Here is a 19411-nt window from a genome sequence, read left to right on the forward strand (position 1 = left end):
AACATATAGCCTACAGTAACAAACAAATGACAATTTTATTTTGTTTGTATTTTAATGGTAGGCCTACCTAAAACCTTCCTAAACACAAGCAAATTATATATTTTTTGCAATAGCATTAGTGTTGAATATTTTCTCCAAAATCGACAAATTTACCTTCCTGGGAAATTTGCAACCACACTGGTAATATCCCGGTATTGCTTTTCAAACTGAAAATGCTATTTAAAAGCATAATAGCAGTCCCCAAAAATCTAACATGGTTTTACCACTGTAAATGGAGAAATATGGACAAGAATCTAAATGGTTTCTTGTTGTAATTGGCACAATTTAATTAACTCAAAGTTGTCAAAGTCACCACACTACTTTGTTGATGTATCCTAAACGTAGGTTACCATCCTACAGCTTAGTGGAAATTACATTCGTTTCAGCTTACCTTTGACTGAAAGATGTCACCCAGCTTGTTGGCCCTCTTCTCCCCTGGCATCTGGCTATCAGTGGGATTTAGGAAGGTTGTGGCTGTTTTTACTTGATGATATGATAACCTGCTTATTGTAGTGACTGTCACATAGAACATCTCCGGCTAAACAAATAGGCTTAGTAGCTGAGATTCAGCACCATGGATAGCGCCGCGGTTGATCAAAGTCCTGCAAACCTGACTCATCAAGCCCGTGCACTCGCATTGTTCTATGATGTTACTATAACAAATGTTGCAAATGTCTATTTCCTCGAGCGCATTTGTGGACACAATGTATCGGACATTTTGTTAACAGTGAGTAGCTGCAGTTTATATGTTCATCCTCTACCAGTGCCACTGAGCTAGTTTGGGGATTTGTGAATGTGAGATGGAGATCGCCTTCAGTAACTGAGTCGAGATGTCACCTGTAGCCTAGCATTGCAATTTATAGAAGTCATGTAAGTAAGGGCCATTTTCTATTGGGGACTTTAAGTTGAGTAGGCGAAATATGGTCGGCTGCTTGCGTTGTGATGACTGGTCTAATGTATGAATGAAGCGAAAGCTGATGTCAGTTTCGGGCAGCTATTCACACATGCATATTTTGTATTTTTGCATTAGTGCAGCATAAAAATGGTAGGCCATATTATTGGTCCACAACATTAGAATTTTCGGGAAATGGCAGGTGCTTGGTCGGGATAGTCTCGAGATACCGGTTACTGGTATTAAACCCTAAACAGCATATACAAAATGTATTTATTATACTGTTAGAATGCATTGGCTCAGAACGGGATAACTAGATGTTAGCAGCAACAAAAAAAAGGACCATATACATTTCAGGTAAAATAACAACCCATTGCTCGTCTTCCAGGATAAATTAGCTAGCAATAGCAAGACAGCTAAATGTCAATGAATGTCATGTGTGTTTGATATTCGCTCAAATTAATATAGTTGTTTCACAGTTGGTTTTAATATTTTAACCTGCGTGTCATGATCGCTTCTGGTGTGGATGGACAAAATCAACATGCGCACGATGGCACATGGGCGTGTCCGGTGTAATCAGTATGTTATGAAAGCAAACAAACGCAAACCCACCCAACCACATCCAAGCTAAATCTCCCTCCCTCCCACAGTGAGAGGATGGTAGGTGTTTGATGAGTGCTGGTGCGTCGTGACATGATTGGCAGCTGAGAGAGGCGAGCGAAAGGAAAAGAACACACCTACTGATCTGCAAGATGTGCATGATTCCCCAGAAGGAGACGATTTAAAGCTTCAAAAGCACTGCTGCCAGCCATACTCAAAGTCTGTGTCTGTCTTCAGAGACAGCTGGAGATCAAAGACTTTCCAAACAACATTAGCAAGCTGAGACCACCGTGACCACAACACACCTGTCATTCATCTCAGAGACAAGCTGTAAGGTCAGAGAGACTGGCCTCAATTGGTCATGGTTGTGGCTTCAGATGCATGGTCAAGTTCAATTACATAGACCGCCACCAAAAGTTATGTTATAGAAATGCTGCTATGACTGGTTTGTTTGAGTCGAGCATAGACGTTCACTTTGGGCCTGAGCTGTTTGATTGAATCAGTCCTCTCCTGATATGATTTGAATCGACAAATGAATACTAATGCATTCTCTCATCATGTACTTAATAAATAGATCAATTCATTATGCTAATAGTGTTGGACTTAACGTAATCCTTTTGTCTGTCGGGACGTACAGTGGGAGGGACAAACCATTGAATTCAGTTACAAAAATCAATAAGCCAGAATAAATTGACTTTGACTTGAAAAGGTTTCGGGAGAATGCTGTGGGCCATAAGCCCTTGTCAACCGCCCTCCCCTTGTCCAAACATCTTCACCATAAATCAACATGTCGTGCCGCCCCTCGTCCCACTCCAACCATTGTGCCCAAGAGCCAAAACCGTTTAATGCAGAACGTTAATTATATTTCAAACTAAACGGATGGAGAACGCCGGCTATTATCTCCGGGCTGAGCTGTGGCGGTCCGTCGATCATGTTTCTCTCATGGCGGGGAGCGACTTTGATCTGCAAAGCGGGGAGAATGGAAGAGGGGGAAAGAAAGAAAAACACTCAAGTTTTAATGGCTCTCCAGTGTGCTAACGGAGAGGGAGAAGCCATGTCATGAGATACTATCCAACATGATCAATGGAAAGGGAAATCGCTACATCTGGGGATTCTTCACTGTCAAAGTTAGTGTGCTCCTGGCTGCCGGTGGGCTGGTCCACTGCCCCCGAGGTAGGAGACCGAAGACTGGAACAAGTAGAGCTCCTTCCTCGCCTACACAAACTGTGTTGATTATATTATTACAAACAGCCACTTCATTTGTGGAGGACGGTAAGTGAGATGCCAACGTGCTGCACAGCAAGATACCTTCCTGATGAAAAATAAGAGACTATTGATAAAAGTAGTCTCTTTTCCGCCATCATTATTGACATTTCGGAAAATGGAATTATATGAATTAAGGAACAGCAGCAAATGGTGGTAAGCGACGGGCTAAACATAGAGACACTTAGGGGACGTTATCCAAAGAGCGCAGCATTTGGAATCAGAAAGCCAAGCTGAGTATTGTAGCAATTTCTTGAAAGAGGAAAAAGGTCCATGGACCATGGACACAGGGATGGTTGCAGTTGGCTGAAATGGAGCAGATGGCCGGATGCTGTCCAGGGGGGACACAGTCACAGGACGGACACAGTAACTAATTTGGTTCCTGGTTTCTGGACACATTAAGAAAAGCAGATTAGATGTGCCAAGAGTGGTGGCGGGTTGGTCGTTGGTATTGCAATCCGTGTGTCTCATCAGACCCTTGCCCTGGGGAAGGTCACAGGTCAACATGGCAGCTGCTGCTTTTCAAGTATCAATCTCCTGTAACCCGGTGGATGCAAAGGCATGCTTCACTGTTGATTGTGTTCATATGGCTCTTTGATGCACACAACATACTGGTCTGAGGGAATCACAGCAACATCTAATATTAAAGTGACACATGCTGAGACCGACAGCAGTGCTCCTTTGTTTTTAATCTAATCTGAAAATACTGTGCTATACAGTGATATGTGGTCAAGATAATTCCATAGCATTGATGATGCCAGGGCTTGGTGCTCGTCTATTCATGCTCTGGTTTGGGAGAGAGTGGTTGTGTCATCTTTACAGTAAAAAGGTGTATACACTAGCATGGCAGGTGGCCGAGTTACACTATGGCATAGTTTTTGGGGACGTACAGTAGGAGGGACAAACCATTGAATTCAGTTACACTAAGCCAGAATAAATTGACTTTGACTTGAAAAGGTTAGGGGAGAATGCTGTAGGCCATAAGCCCTTGTCAACCCCCCTACCCTTGTTCAAACGTCTTCACCATAAATCAACATGTCGTGCCGCCCCTCGTCCCACTCCAACCATTGTGCCCAAGAGCCCAAACCATTAACGCAGAACGTTAATTAAATTTTCAAACTAAACGGGTGGAGCACGCCGGCTATTATCTCCGGGCTGAGCTGTGGCGGTCCAGTCGATCATGTTTCTCTCATGGCGGGGAGCGACTTTGATCTGCAAAGCGGGGAGAATGGAAGAGGGGGAAAGAAAGAAAAACCCCAATGTTCCTCACTGTGAGCGAGGAATCTGGCAAACCCTCTCGCAAACTCATTGCCATCCTGTATAGAAGGTGTCAAGGGTGCAAGTGAGGAGAGAAAGACACTGGGTAAAATGAATAAGAACACAATGAAAGCAGAAAGAGCGAGAGACATTGCCCCTGACTGAGTTTCTCCAGTCTAAGAACAGTCAGTGAGAGGGAGAGAGTGAGTCACAAGCTTAGCCTTCAGCCCAGACAAACCGGTAGCGACTCCCGGACAGAGATTGAGTTCAGACTGCAGGTGAACCAGTCTGAAAGGCCTGGGGCCAGTGACACACAGACAGCCCTCTCAGTTCTCACAGTCGAAGCTCCAGATTGAGTTCTGAGTGCACCTCACCTGGACTGAACCCCCTGCTGTTTCCCCTGAATGTCTCTCAGCTCCCAAAACACCATTCACAGCTGCCGAGAAGAGGAGTAAGGGGTGAAATGGGGACACAACAGCTCTCTCCTTCTCCTGAGATATTATTCCTTTTAGAAATAAGTGTCGGACTCTGCTGCTCTCCCACTGAGAAAGACTGTCATTAGAAGTCTTATCCAAAAATGAGCTGCTGGTATTACATTAGTGAATAATAGACATTTTAAATAAATTGGCTGACATAAACAAGTTACTAAAACTGATAGAAAATGTGTACCAATGGATTATAAAACAGTAGAAGGCTGGAAAGGAGAGAGTAAGACTTCAAACTGTATATATATATATATATATATATATATATATATATATATATATATATATATATATATATATATATATATATACACACACACGAGTGTGCTTAAAGTGCATTGAAAGGGATCTGGGGTGATGTACAGCCGTGGCCAAAAGTTTTGAGAATTACACAAATATTAATTTCCACAAAGTTTGCTGCTTCAGTGTCTTTAGATATTGTGGTCAGATGTTTTTTGGAATACTGAAGTATAATTACAAGCATTTCATAAGTGTCAAAGGCTTTTATTGACAATTACATGAAGTTGATGCAAAGAGTCAATATTTGCAGTGTTGACCCTTCTTTTTCAAGACCTCTGCAATCCGCCCTGGCATGCTGTCAATTAACTTCTGGACCACATCCTGACTGATGGCAGCCCATTCTTGCATAATCAATGCTTGGAGTTTGTCAGAATTTGTGGGTTTTTGTTTGTCCACCCACCTATTGAGGATTGACCACAAGTTCTCAATCGGATTAAGGTCTGGGGAGTTTCCTGACCATGGACCCAAAATATCGATGTTTTGTTCCTCGAGCCACTTAGTTATCACTTTTGCCTTATGGCAAGGTGCTCCATCATACTGGAAAAGGCTTTGTTCGTCACCAAACTGTTCCTGGATGGTTGGGAGAAGTTGCTCTCGGAGGATGTGTTGGTACTATTCTTTATTCATGGCTGTGTTCTTAAGCAAAATTGTGAGTGAGCCCACTCCCTTGGCTGAGAAGCAACCCCACACATGAATGGTCTCAGGATGCTTTACTGTTGGCATGACACAGGACTGATGGTAGCGCTCACCTTATCATCTCCAGACAAGCTTTTTTCCGGATGCCCCAAACAATCGGAAAGGGGATTCATCAGAGAAAATTACTTTACCCCAGTCCTCAGCAGTCCAATCCCTGTACCTTTTGCAGAATATCAGTCTGTCCCTGATGTTTTTCCTGGAGAGAAGTGGCTTCTTTGCTGCCCTTCTTGACATCAGGCCATCCTCCAAAAGTCTTCGCCTCACTGTGCGTGCAGATGCACTCACACCTGCCTGCTGCCATTCCTGAGCAAGCTCTGTACTGGTGGTCAGCCGGTCCTTTTGTGGCAGGGCTGAAATGCAGTGGAAATGTTTTTTGAGGATTCAGTTCATTTAAATGATTGAAACGATTAGAGCACCATGCTCTTCCCTACTTTGTTGGTTGAAAACTGTATAAAGGATGATACAAGAGTGCAAAACACTTCAATAACTTAAGAATGGAAAATACACCTGGCTTACATTCAGATTGCTCGACTGCTACTGCTCTCAGACCACTGGATTTGTGGGTTTCTCCAGGACGCTCTATGATACAAAATATGAAGGTGTTTTAACTGGTGCTTATTCTTCAGCCAAAGGACAGCTGAAAGGGGCTCATTACACTGTCCATCCATAGATCTCAGCATCCCGACCACTCCATTCGAACATATTGATTACTGTCTGTCTGCAACAGCCTCTGAACGCCCAGAGTTATTATGTGCTTGTCAGCTGCAAAATTGGTAAAATGGGTGAAAGCCTCTCTTCTGTTGGTGTCTGTACAGGAAAAGTAGTGTTTGTCGAGTGTTGCAATGAACCACTCATCTTGCTTGGTTCATACAAGAACAAACTAAATGTGTGTCTATCTATGAAGACAGGGAAACAATGTAGGAGACAATCTTTTGAAAGTCTTATTCCCATCCCTGGCAACTCCACCCAAAATCCTCTGACAGTTCCCCCGGAGAACATGTTATGCCCAGGTCAGAGCATGTGCTGCAGGAGAACAGCCCCTAGACACACCTGAGTCACCATGCTGTCATACAGACAGTCACAGTCCCACTAAGTAAACCACTGAAACACTAGAGCACTACTCCATCCTCAGAGAGGTATAGAATCCATGCCGTTTGCTTTGAAGAGGTGTGTGAGATATACACAACATACACTGAGTGTACAAAACATTAAGAACACCTTCCTAATATTGAGTTACACCCCCTTTTGCACTCAGAACAGCCTCAGTTCATCGGGACATGGACCTTATAAGGTGTCGAAAGCGTTCCACAGGGATGGACCATGTTAACTCCAATGCTTCCCACAGCTGTGTTAAGCTGGCTAGATTGAATTATTGATACACACAGGAAACTGTTGTGTTTGAACCCAACAGCAATTCTTGACACAAACTGGTGCGCCTGGCAACTACTGCCATGCCCCATTCAAAGGCACTTAAATATTTTGTCTTGCCCATTCACCCTCGGAATAGCACACATGCACAATCCATGTCTCAAAACTTAAAAATCCTTCTTTAACCTGTCTCCTCCCCTTCATCTACACTGATTGAAGTGGATTTAACAAGTAACATCAATAAGGGATTCTAGTTTTCACCTGGTTAGTCTATGTCAGGGGTGTCAAACTCATTCCACGGCGGTCCGAGTGTCTGCAGGTTTGAGTTTTTTCCTTTCAATTATGACCTAAACATCCAGGTGAGGGGAGTTCCTTACTAATTAGTGACCTTAATGAGACAATCAAGGGTGGAAAGAAAACCCACAGATACTCGGCCCTAGGTGGAATGAGTTTGACACGTGGTCTATGTTATGAAAAGAGCAGGTGTTCCTCATGTTTTGTACACTCAGTGTATGAGATCAGCGAAGATCCAACACCATGATAATCAATTTGATAGGTTTGGAGTGAGTGGGATTGAGAGAATGCTGGAGACAGTCACAGCAGGGGGGAATAGAAGACAATGGGTGTGTGTGTGTGTGTGTGCTTGGAAACAGAGGGTGAGAGAGTGAGTGACTGTGTGCAGCCAGCAGAGCAGAAACCTCCATCTGGGAGAAGTGTGATGAAGTAATCAAGTGCATATTGTATGATGCAGAGAGGCACCACTCCATACTGCGAGCCCAAAGAGGAGGTACCCAAACTGCCATATCTCTCAACTCCCATTGAACCTGACACAAAAAAACACTGAATAAAAAAAACCTGTGTCCCTATAGTATGACAAACCATGTTATACTGAACAAAAATATAAAACGCAACATGTAATGTGTTGGTCTCATGAAGCTGAAATATAAGATCTTGCTGACTGCAGGAATGCCCACAAGAGCCGTTGCCAGAGAATTGAATGTTCTTCTCTCTACCGTAAGCTGCCTCCAACGTCGTTTTAGAGAATTTGGCAGTACGTCTAACCGGCCTCACAACCGACACTATGTGTATGGCGTCGTGTGGGCGAGTGGTTTGCTGATGTCAACGTTGTGAACAAGTGAACAGAGTGGCAGTGGGGTTATGTAATGGGCAGGCATAAGCTACAGACAAAGAACACAATTGCATTTTATTGATGGCAATTTGAATTCAGAGAGATACCGCGACGAGATCCTAAAGCCCGTTGATGTGCCATTCATCCGACGCCGTCGCCTCATGTTTCAGCATGATAATGCACGACCCATGTCGCAAGAATCTGCACACAATTACTGGAAGCTGAACAGTTCTATCCGTGGCTTGCATACTCACCAGATATGTCACCAATTGAGCATGTTTGGGATGGTCTGGACAGCGTGTTCCAGTTCCTGCCAATATCCAGCAATTTGCACAGCCATTGAAGACCAGTGGGACAACATTACACAGGCCACAATCAACAGTCTGATCAACTCTATGTGAAGGAGATGTGTCGCGCTGCATGAGGCAAATGGTGGTCACACCAGATACTGACTGGTTTTCTGATCCACGCCCCTAACTATTTTTTAAGGTATCTGTGACCAACAGATGCATATCTGTATTCCCAGTCATGTGAAATCCATAGATTAGGGCGTAATTTATTTATTTCAATTGACTGATTTCCTTATATGAACTGTAAATCAGTAAAATCTTTCAAATTGTTGCATGCTGCGTTTCTATTTTTGTTCAGTATATTTTTTTTACCTCTAAACTAATGAATCAACAATGAATCTTCAACTGCTAAGGGCCTGAAACGCATATTTTTCGACCTCCTCGATCCCATTGACACCTCCTCAGACGAGTCAATAAAAGCCTGAGGCTGATGGCTCTGGCATAGAGTGTTGCTCATTAAATTAAAACATGATTATACTATTTGAAAAGGTCAAATGTCAATCTCTTTGGCAGGAAATAGGCTGGAGACTGCCGTGCTTAAACACTGTGTGCTGTGACGCATCAAATGACCCCCCGAGCAGCTATTAGCATTCATCACAGCCAGTCTGCAGACACGAGAACGGTGCAACGTTTTGCCCTATTTCTCGTTACATAGGCGCTTGTTTGTTTTTGACTTCCAGACTTCCAGTGCCCAACACGACACATTGCTCGTTTTCCCAGGAACACAAGGCTTTTTGGGCTCAGTGAATGGTTTTCACTGCCCATCTTAAAATTAAAATACACATTCATTCTGTAAAGATAGAAAGTGTGTGGGCAGGCAGGATTTTCATCCAAAACCCAGCTATAAATAACAAGCGAATGTGAGAGAAAGAATAGAAGAGAGAGAGAGAAAAAAAATAAGAGTGAGAGTGGGAGGCACATTAAACTGGCCAAACATTTGGTAAGCAGAGTCTGTTCGAGCACAGAGTACACTCAACTGCAGACAATTACAAACTAACTAAAAGATGCATGAAAATGTGGGCTAAATCTACACAATGTCGCAATTACGGGCCATGCCCGGGTCTTAGGGTGAAACCGGACCATCTGTTTTGATGGTGTTTACACTACACACCATAAACATGGTCTATAATTATTGACAGGAGAATCATTATCAATCACCACAGCCATCTTCTGTCCATGTTCCCGATCTGGTTTTAAACTATCACCCTGGATTGGTCATGTATGATGGTTGGGTCAGAGCTTAATATGTGATTAAGTTCCATGGCTTGAAGACGAGGACTTGGTGTGATAGAATGGACCTCCCAGGATGAGGATGGCCCAAAGAGAAGGAGTTAAGCTGCCGGAGAGATTCGACTGACCCTCCGCCAGAAATCGAGGCTCACATGTACGTGTATGCGTGTATGTAGCTTCACAAGCGTGTGTACATAACGTGTTACAAATGTCCCAGAAATGCTCCACGTCTTCTTAACTATGTGAGTCTTAACATTGTCTATTATGAAGTCGCACAGATGGAACAAAACAATCAGCATGAACATAGGCCTAGCTTTGGCCCTGTCCTGACTGATATCTTATCTCAATCTACGGGCTGCTGATAATCCACACATCCTCTTCCTGCTGTCTGTCCTCTCTGACCGTGCCACCTTATCCCAAGGTCAGGAGTGTTTTAAAGACTGCTGCTAACATTGTCTCTTATCGGTCATGTCCCCATGCTGAAGTGTGACCTGTGGCTTTCACTTCATCACTGAAAACTCATCCATCTAATCTATTTAAATCGAAAGCCATTCAAGGTTAGAATTACATGTTTTATATGGATATTGACACATAATATTGGCCTTCAACGTACAAATCACACTTCATGCAAACTAATCTAATCCAAAAAGCATTGCGGGTCAGTGAACACAAAATAGATAATTGAAAGTCGTGGCGATTACCAATTAATTCTTCTCGAACAGAGCCTAATCTGACCCAGCATGAGACCTCTCCCCTAATCCCCATTACATTTTTCCTATGGGTCAGTGTGCCACTCACCTCCCACTGGTATTGCGCAGGATGACCAGGGCGTCAGGGAAGCCATCCATGTTGTAGTCTCCCAGGTGCAGGGTGATGGGGTTGTGGAGCTCCCCAGCAGGAGGGGTGGTCTGGGGGGGCACAAAGCCCCAGAGAGTCTCCTTCCTCTGGAAATCAGTCAGGACTGGCACCCACTGCAACAGGAGAGAAAACAACGACGCTGGTTCAGCTCATTGATGAAACAGTATACTACACCGAAATGAGACTCGGAGCGAAAAGAAAAACAACATGGACTATTATTAATTGCTGTTGTATTTAGCAGAAATGACATCGCGGTGAGAGCGGGTTCAGAAGGGTTGCTGAATTACCGCCATTCAAAATCCTACAAGTCAAAAGTTCGAAATAAGTGCTAGGGCAGAGGGAATTTCTTCCTTCCTGTTCACAGCAATAAAGCAGTCATTTCCCATCAGACCATATTTTGTATTTGAAAAGAGCTGCAGAAATGAGATATAACCCTGTGAAACCCACTATGACTGTGTGGCCTATCCTTGACCTCCCCTGATTATACAGTACTATGATAAATATTGTAGTGAAAGAGACTATATATTGATAGAGATACTCGTCCCCTGCCCTCCCCTGCAAAGCTCTAACAGCACATATTCCACCCTTGACAGCTCAACTGAGTAGTCAATAAACCCTGGGGACCTCTCTCTCTGACAGTGACTGATGTTCATCATAATAGAATGTGAATGTACAAAAATGCATACTAACTACTGTGGGTAAATTCATTATATTCACAAAAATGTATGCACTCACTACTGTACATCACTAAGGATAAGAGCGCCTGCTAAATATATATATATTTTTTAAAGTGTCATATTTAATTAGTCATTGAACACTATAACGAATAGTGAATCAAATCCAAGTAAGATTCCCTAATAGTGATGCATCCAATGATAAAAATGGCCAGTCTCACAGAGCGACATCCTCAGATACCATCATTAGTAACCGTTACTGAATAGACGGATGTGAATACGAGAACTACACAAAGAGCTTTAAAAGAGAGGGCAGCGGAGATAGGAGCTATTCTTCATGCAGCTGAACGCCTCTCTGTTTTCCTCTCGTCTCCACAAGGCCCACCTATTATTGGAAGCACTGGGGAGGCGGGAATGCTGTGGGTTTAAATATTCATGATGTTAAAAACAGGAAAAAACAGGTGCATCTCTGCACATTATATCCGCCAGAGGTACCGCCATGAAGGTAGCGGCAATGTCTGCTAATATGGCTGTTCTCCCTCTCTGAATACATAAACACAGGCAACGTATTTACAGACAGAGAAAACGAGCAGCAAGAGAGGAGAGTTGAGGCCATAAGAAAGTCTCTCATGAGGAAAGTGTATAGTCTCGTGTGAGTATTTACAGGGGATAGACCTCAGTGCTGGACGGCTGGTGCTCCTTTGATGAATCAGTACCACGTAGGCTCTGATGTATAACCCTGTTGACGTGGTACCGCTACATGATAGGGCAGGGGAAGACGGCGTGATATGTACAGTATGGCTGCACCGGCAGGGAATGTGTTAGGGATGAGGGTGTGTGGGAAAGGTAAGTGTTTTTGTCTGGACAGTGTGGGTGAAACAATTGGGAGTATGTGTTATGAGCTATGTACAATTTGTGCAAGGTACTGGGGGTGAAATAGCATCTCCATCTTAGGGCTCTTGGCCAGAAAGCCATTCAAACAATCCCACCCAGGTGATTGAAGTCCCACTGAGCCGAGCTCAGAACCATGCGTCATTGGCTGCAGAGGTCGATTGGCCTCCTACCTTTCACGGGGACTGCCGACAATGATAATTAACATTATTTAAAGTTATATGTGAAAGGTTATGGGTGTTTGGAAGAACGACAGGCGGTTACTGAGCTTAAATTACGACTTCCTTTGAGTGAGATTAACTGGTAATAATGACAGGTCATTACGAAGTTTAATGATCATTCATCATATGTGTGATGAATACTGACTGGTTTTAACGAGGGTTTAATGATTGGCTATGATTATCTAAATACAGGAATAGTTATAACTGGAACAGCTATGAAATACAGTTGAAGTCGGAAAAAAAACTTGTTTTTCAACGACCACAAATTTCTTGTGAACAAAACTATAGTTTTGGCAAGTCGGTTAGTAATTTTTCCAACAATTGCTTACAGACAGATTATTTCACTTATAATTCACTGTATCACAATACCAGTGGGTCAAAAGTTTACATACACTAAGTTGACTGTGCCTTTAAACAGCTTGGAAAATTCCAGAAAATGATGTCATGGCTTTAGAAGCTTCTGATTGCTAATTTACATCATTTGAGTCAATTGGAGGTGCACCTGTGGATGTATTTCAAGGCCTACCTTCAAACTCGGTGCCTCTGCTTGACATCATGGGAAAATCAAAATAAATCAGACAAATTGTAGACCTCCACAAGTCTGGTTAATCCTTGGGAGCAATTTCCAAACGCCTGAAGGTACCACGTTCATTGCGTACAAACAATTGTACGTAAGTATAAACACCATGGGACCACACAGCCCGTCATACCACTCAGGAAAGAGACGCGTTCTGTCTCCTAGAGATGAACATACTTTGGTGCGAAAAGTGCAAATGAATCCCAGAACAACAGCAAAGGACCTTGTGAAGATGCTGGAGGAAACGGGTACAAAAGTATCTATTTCCACAGTAAAACGAGTCCTATATCGACATAACCTGAACGGCCGCTCAGCAAGGAAGAAGCCACTGCTCCAAAACCGACATAAAAAAGCCAGACTACAGTTTGCAACTGCACATAGGGACAAAGATCGTACTTTTTGGAGATATGTCCTCTGGTCTGATGAGACAAAAATGGAACTTTTTGACCATAATGACCATCGTTATGTTTGGAGGAAAAAGGGGGAGGCTTTGCAAGCCGAAGAACACCATCCCAATCGTGAAGCACGGAAGTGGCAGCATCATGTTGTGGGGGTGCTTCGCTGCAGGAGGGACTGTTGCACTTCACAAAATAGAAATTATATGGATATATTGAAGCAACAACTCAAGACATCAGTCAGGAAGTGAAAGCTTGGTTGCAAATGGGTCTTCCAAATGGACAATAATCGCAAGCATATTTCCAAAGTTGTGGAAAATAGCTTAAGGACAACACAGTCAAGGGCGTTGGAGTGGCCATCACAAAGCCCTGACCTCAAACCTATAGAAAATGTGTGGGCCGAACTGAAAAGGCGTGTGCGAGCAAGGAGGCCTACAAACCTGACTCAGTTACACCAGCTCTGTCAGGAGGAACGGGCCAAAATTCACCCAACTTATTGTGGGAAGCTGTTAAGGGAATTTTTATCAATGATGACTAATTATGTATACATTTCAATCAGGACTGACTAATCAGAATACTATTATGTTACTGTATATGTACTAATCCGAATACTATAATGTTACTGTATATGTACTAATCAGAATACTATTATTATCTACACAAGAAAACCTTGACTCGTGAATTATATTAAATTGGGAGGGAGACGGATGTGGGAAGGCTTGAGATACAGCCTTTGTACTGGAAACGGAGATGGCACGGGTTGGTGTTGGAACTAATGACGTCATTTTCAGTTTTTAACCTGTGGTAAACTGTATCGTATTCAGTACGTGAATAAACTCTGCTGTATGACTTTAAGACTGGGCTCTGTCTATTACTATAGAATAAGGGTCTTACAAATCCTTATGAATTGACAGAGTGTTTAATTTTAATTGGGTATTAAAACATAGAGCAATCTAATTCCTTTAACAGAAGCTTGTGGAAGGCTACCCGAAACATTTGACCCAAGTTAAATCATTTTAAAGTAAATTCTACCAAATACTAATTGAGTATATGTAAACTTCTGACCCACTGGGAATGTGATGAAAGAAATAAAAGCTGAAATAAATCTCTACTATTATTCTGAAATTTCACATTCGTAAAATAAAGTGGTGATCCTAAGTGACTTAAGGCAGGGAATTTTTACTAGGATTAAATGTCAGGAATTGTGAAAAACTGAGTTTAAATGTAGTTGGCTAAGGTGTATGTAAATTTCCGACTTCAACTGTACGTCCCAATGATTTGTTTTTGCCAGGTTACATAGAAACTGGGAAATGAAACCATGGCGTATTTAAGCTAATTAGTACTTTGTACGGTAACAAACACTACACCGCTAAATTAAACTGCTGAGCCCACGCATGCACACCCAGTCTCTCATTTCTATAAGTGCTCCCAAAAGTACTCTGAAAACACAACACATTTTAGAGCTTAACTGCCACTTAGAACCAAACAAGCAACAACTATGCTAATGGAAACTTGGGATGAAGCTCACCTTGGACACAGCAGTGCACAGACAACCTTGCATCACTCAAGTGTTCCACAAAATGGATTAGGCTGGGTCACTAGTAAGTGGATCCTCAACAGTTGAGTCTGATAATAAAAAGAGGAACTTCTCTGCATCTTGGCTAGGTGTGCTGCTTGAAACATCAGCTCTACTCACAGCTGGTCTACATTGGGGAGCAGAAGTCTATCATCAGCATTGTGCTGACTGCACCTCAGCCACGCTCAAGGTACTAAACGATATCATAACCGCCATCGATAAAAGACAGTACTGTGCAGCCGTCTTCATCGACCTGGCCAAGGCTTGACTCTGTCAATCACCATATTCTTATCGGCAGACTCAGTAGCCTCGGTTTTTCTAATGACTGCCTTGCCTGGTTCACCAACTACTTTGCAGACAGAGTTCAGTGTGTCAAATCGGAGGACATGTTGTCCGGTCCTCTGGCAGTCTCTATGGGGGTGCCACAGGGTTAAATTCTCGGGCCGACTCTTTTCTCTGTATATATCAATGATGTTGCTCTTGCTGTGGGCGATTCCCTGATCAGCCTCTACGCAGACGACACCATTCTGTATACTTCCGGCCCTTCCTTGGACACTGTGCTATCTAACCTCCAAACGAGCTTCAAAGCCAACACTCCTTCCGTGGCCTCCAACTGCTCTTAAAAGTTAGTAAAACCAAATGCATGCTTTTCAACCATTGGCTGCCTGCACCCGCACGCCCGACTAGTATCACCACCCTGGATGGTTCCGACCTAGAATATGTGGACATCTATAAGTACCTAGGTGTCTGGCTAGACTGTAAACTCTCCTTCCAGACTCATATCAAACATCTCCAATCTAAAATCAAATCTAGAGTCGGCTTTCTATTCCGCAACAAAGCCTCCTTCACTCACGCCGCCAAACGTACCCTAGTAAAACTGACTATACTACCTATGCTCGACTTCGTCGATGTCATCTACAAAATAGCTTCCAATACTCTACTCAGCAAACCGGTTGCAGTTTATCACAGTGCCATCCGTTTTGTTACTAAAGCACCTTATACCACCCACCACTGCGACCTGTATGCTCTAGTCGGCTTGGCCCTCGTTACATATTCGTCGCCAGACCCACTGGCTCCAGGTCATCTACAAGTCCATGCTAGGAAAAGCTCCGCCTTATCTCAGTTCACTGGTCACGATGGCAACACCCACCCGTAGCACGCGCTCCAGCAGGTGTATCTCACTGATCATCCCTAAAGCCAACACCTCATTTGGCCGCCTTTCGTTCCAGTTCTCTGCTGCCTGTGACTGGAACGAATTGCAAAAATCGCTGAAGTTGGAGACTTTTATCTCCCTCACCAACTTCAAACATCTGCTATCTGAGCAGCTAACCGATCGCTGCAGCTGTACATAGTCTATCGGTAAATAGCCCACCCAATTTACCTACCTCATCCCCATACTGTTTATATTTATTTACTTTTCTGCTCTTTTGCACACCAGTATCTCTACCTGTACATGACCATCTGATCATTTATCACTCCAGTGTTAATCTGCAAAATTGTAATTATTCGCCTACCCCCTCATGCCTTTTGCACACAATGTATATACTCTCTTTTTGTTTTTTTTTTCTACTGTGTTATTGACTTTTTTATTGTTTACTCCATGTGTAACTCTGTGTTGTCTGTTCACACTGCTATGCTTTATCTTGGCCAGGTCGCAGTTGTAAATGTGAACTTGTTCTCAACTAGCCTACCTGGTTAAATAAAGGTGAAATAAATAACAAATAAACTTGGTTCATTAAACCTCAACGCTTTCTACTGTACATGCAAATTATCCCCATTGATTAATATAATTATGAGAGACGTGATGGAGAAAGAAATACAGAGAGAGAGAGAGAGAACAAGCAATAGAGAGAGAAGAGTACATTGACTAAAGGGATTTCAGACGCTTTTTCAATGGAAGACATCCAGACAAAGTTTATAAATAAACGTAAGGAGCTGCCAGGCAGCCTGGGTACCAGCCAGTCAGAAGTTCTGTGAGGCAGTGGGTGACTCTAGGAGCTGAACAAACCCAAACCATCCCTACCAGGCTGGCAGCCAGCATACCAGACTAACATACTTTCCTGCACAACAATCCCAATAGATTGGTAAAGATGTATACAACAAATCATATTCCAGGCCAGCGGTTTGATGAGTCCTGCTTTCTATTTCCTTTCTAATGCCATTTTGAGAGGAGGAGGAGGGAGAGAGAGAGAGAGAGAGAGAGAGAGAGAGTGAGTGTTGGGGAAGAGAGGGAGCGAGAGAAGGAGGGGAAGAGAGAGGATGTGTTCAGAATACCAACAGGAGGACTGGCTGAGCCTCCCAGTGGCAAGGAAGTCTGCTGAGCTGAAGCCTGCTGGAACTGCTCCAGAGCTGCCTGTAGAGGCGTGACTGACTGGGGGAAACAGGGAGGGTTGGAGGTGCTGGATTTGACAGGAGAAGTGCGGCCATTGTCCCAGTGTCTTTACAGAGAGCTCTCTCTGCTACTCTGCCGTAGGTCTGATCCCTCCTAGAAGAGAAAGTAGATTTATGCTGCATGTTGGAGGGATAGCAGTGGCTGAGTGGAGTGCTCCTCTGATGGATGGAGACAATCATCCTTCATTACCCCTGCTGGATCATGGCTCCATCTCCATTCCCATGAGTCAGTCTCTAGGCCCTCCACTTCCAGTCAGCCTCCATTTCAGTGTCTCAGGTTTGTACATAGACACACAGAGGAGCTTGTGCCTAGTTTTACACTGTGTGTCCATCTTTCAGTTGGAGAGGGATTCATGTTCTCTTACTCAGACAGGTACCCACAAGCTAACATGGATATAAAAAGACATGTTCTGGTCTTCAAGGTACAGACCACTTCTTCGCATCAGGCCCATTTAAAAAGGCACATCACATGCTGTCGTCTGTACCGTGACTGACAGAGGAGCAGAGGAGAGGAGAGATGTGGCGGTGGAGATGAGAAATTGTACATTTTTGCTGCAGATGTTTGGAGGGGAGAGATCTAGGTCCGGTTTGAGCCGACGGGATGTTCTAAAGACACACATAAGGTATTCTCCTTGCGTCTCCCGATCCTCACCGCTCCTGATTGGGTTAATCAGCCTGAGCAGAACGCAGAGATTAATCAAGCGGGAACCAGAAAAGGCGAGGCAATCAGTGTCATCCTAGACAACCAGCCTCTCAGTAATTAACTGACTCTGTCAGGGAATTTCCATTTACTTAAAATATATTGCTGCTATTATTATTATTATTATTATTATTATTATTATTATTATTATTGTTTCCTGGTCATTAGGAGCAACACTCCAACCATGTATTTACCCTTTTTGTGTCACTCAAGCAAAAAGATTGTAATGTCCCCACAAACAGATACTTTTCCCATATACACCATTAACAATGGTTTGGGATGTGTAGAATTCATTTACTAAAATCAGCAAATATTGCACATATCAGGAAGTTATTGACTATCACAACAATGACTCAAAAGGGTGTCATTATGTTTTTTATAGACATCAGGACAACTAGACATCCCCAATCTAGGCTAACACCCAAAGAGGAGCAAGAGACAGACGCCACCTTACAGCAGATGTGGGCAAAGTAAACGTTGCAAAGTAAAATAGGAGACGCAACACATCGAATGCATGTTGATGGCATAGGTATTATTATATTACAGCAGGTGCAGTGTGTGGAAGAGGGAGATCATGCATGAGGCGATTACCCAGGTAATACGAGTGATGGAGTCAGCAAGGCCTGCATTAGTAGACTCATAAGGTCACAAAACCTTGAGATAATTTGAAGGTCAGGCAGAGAAGCCAAGCACATTTGAATAATGAGGTGAGCATGAAGCCTATAATGCAATCCCACGTTATCGTTTAAATGAAGTTGTTAAACACGACTTCTTGATATGTGTGTAATCATTCAGAGAGGTGACCCATTTTTCAATTTTTATAGAGTGCCCTAAACATTTCCCTTAAATTCTGAAATTCATTGGATCAAAAGGTCAATGGATTTAACATATATCATTGGAAGAGGTGACAGTGCAGGGCCGAAAATAGACGATGATCTTATTAAATCGGGAAAACTATGACGGTGTTTTCTCCTCCAAGGTAATTCTCAACATTTGATGGTGAGAGAGGGAAGCGGCAGGCATACAAATGTCATTTTATCAATCCCAGAGAAATCTCAGCATACAACGCAGCACAGACACAGCGGTCTCGTCAACACATTGTTTACTAAAGCTACAGTGTTAGCAGGTTCCCCCCTATCGATTCGACCACCGCGGCAGCGACGGTTCATTAGGCCAAGAAATTAAAATGTCAGAAGCCGCGGGGAACGGCAGACGAGGTGCCATTATATCCAGAGAGAACACAGACGTCGCCGTGGACATCAAAAAACATCTAATGAACTCCCTGCTTTATGAGCCGCAAAGGAAAAACTATATCGCTCATCACATCATCATTGCAAAGCCATTCCAGTTCATTCACAAGACTGCATCTAGCGAGCAGCTGTTTTGTTCTTTCAATTCCCATGGAGATCAGACTATTATTATGATTCATACCACAGTATTGTCGAATACTCATTTCTGATTGGTTAAAAAGGGAATTGTAGAGTTAGCATTAAAAGCAGATATATGGGAGAGTTGGAAA

The 19411-nt window shown here is 43.2% G+C and overlaps 1 protein-coding gene across 1 annotated transcript in view; it reads right to left on the reverse strand.

Annotated features, from left to right (window-relative positions):
- The window catches only part of LOC139411360 (T-cell immunomodulatory protein-like), a 110604-nt gene that overhangs the window by 52717 nt on the left and 38476 nt on the right, over positions 1–19411 (reverse strand). Inside the window, exon 10 of the mRNA XM_071157633.1 lies at positions 10408–10580. Coding sequence (XP_071013734.1) covers positions 10408–10580 — 173 coding nt within the window. The remainder of the gene's footprint in view (positions 1–10407; positions 10581–19411) is intronic.

This window comes from Oncorhynchus clarkii, chromosome 6 (assembly GCF_045791955.1).
Source record: "Oncorhynchus clarkii lewisi isolate Uvic-CL-2024 chromosome 6, UVic_Ocla_1.0, whole genome shotgun sequence".
Classification (NCBI taxonomy): domain Eukaryota; kingdom Metazoa; phylum Chordata; class Actinopteri; order Salmoniformes; family Salmonidae; genus Oncorhynchus; species Oncorhynchus clarkii.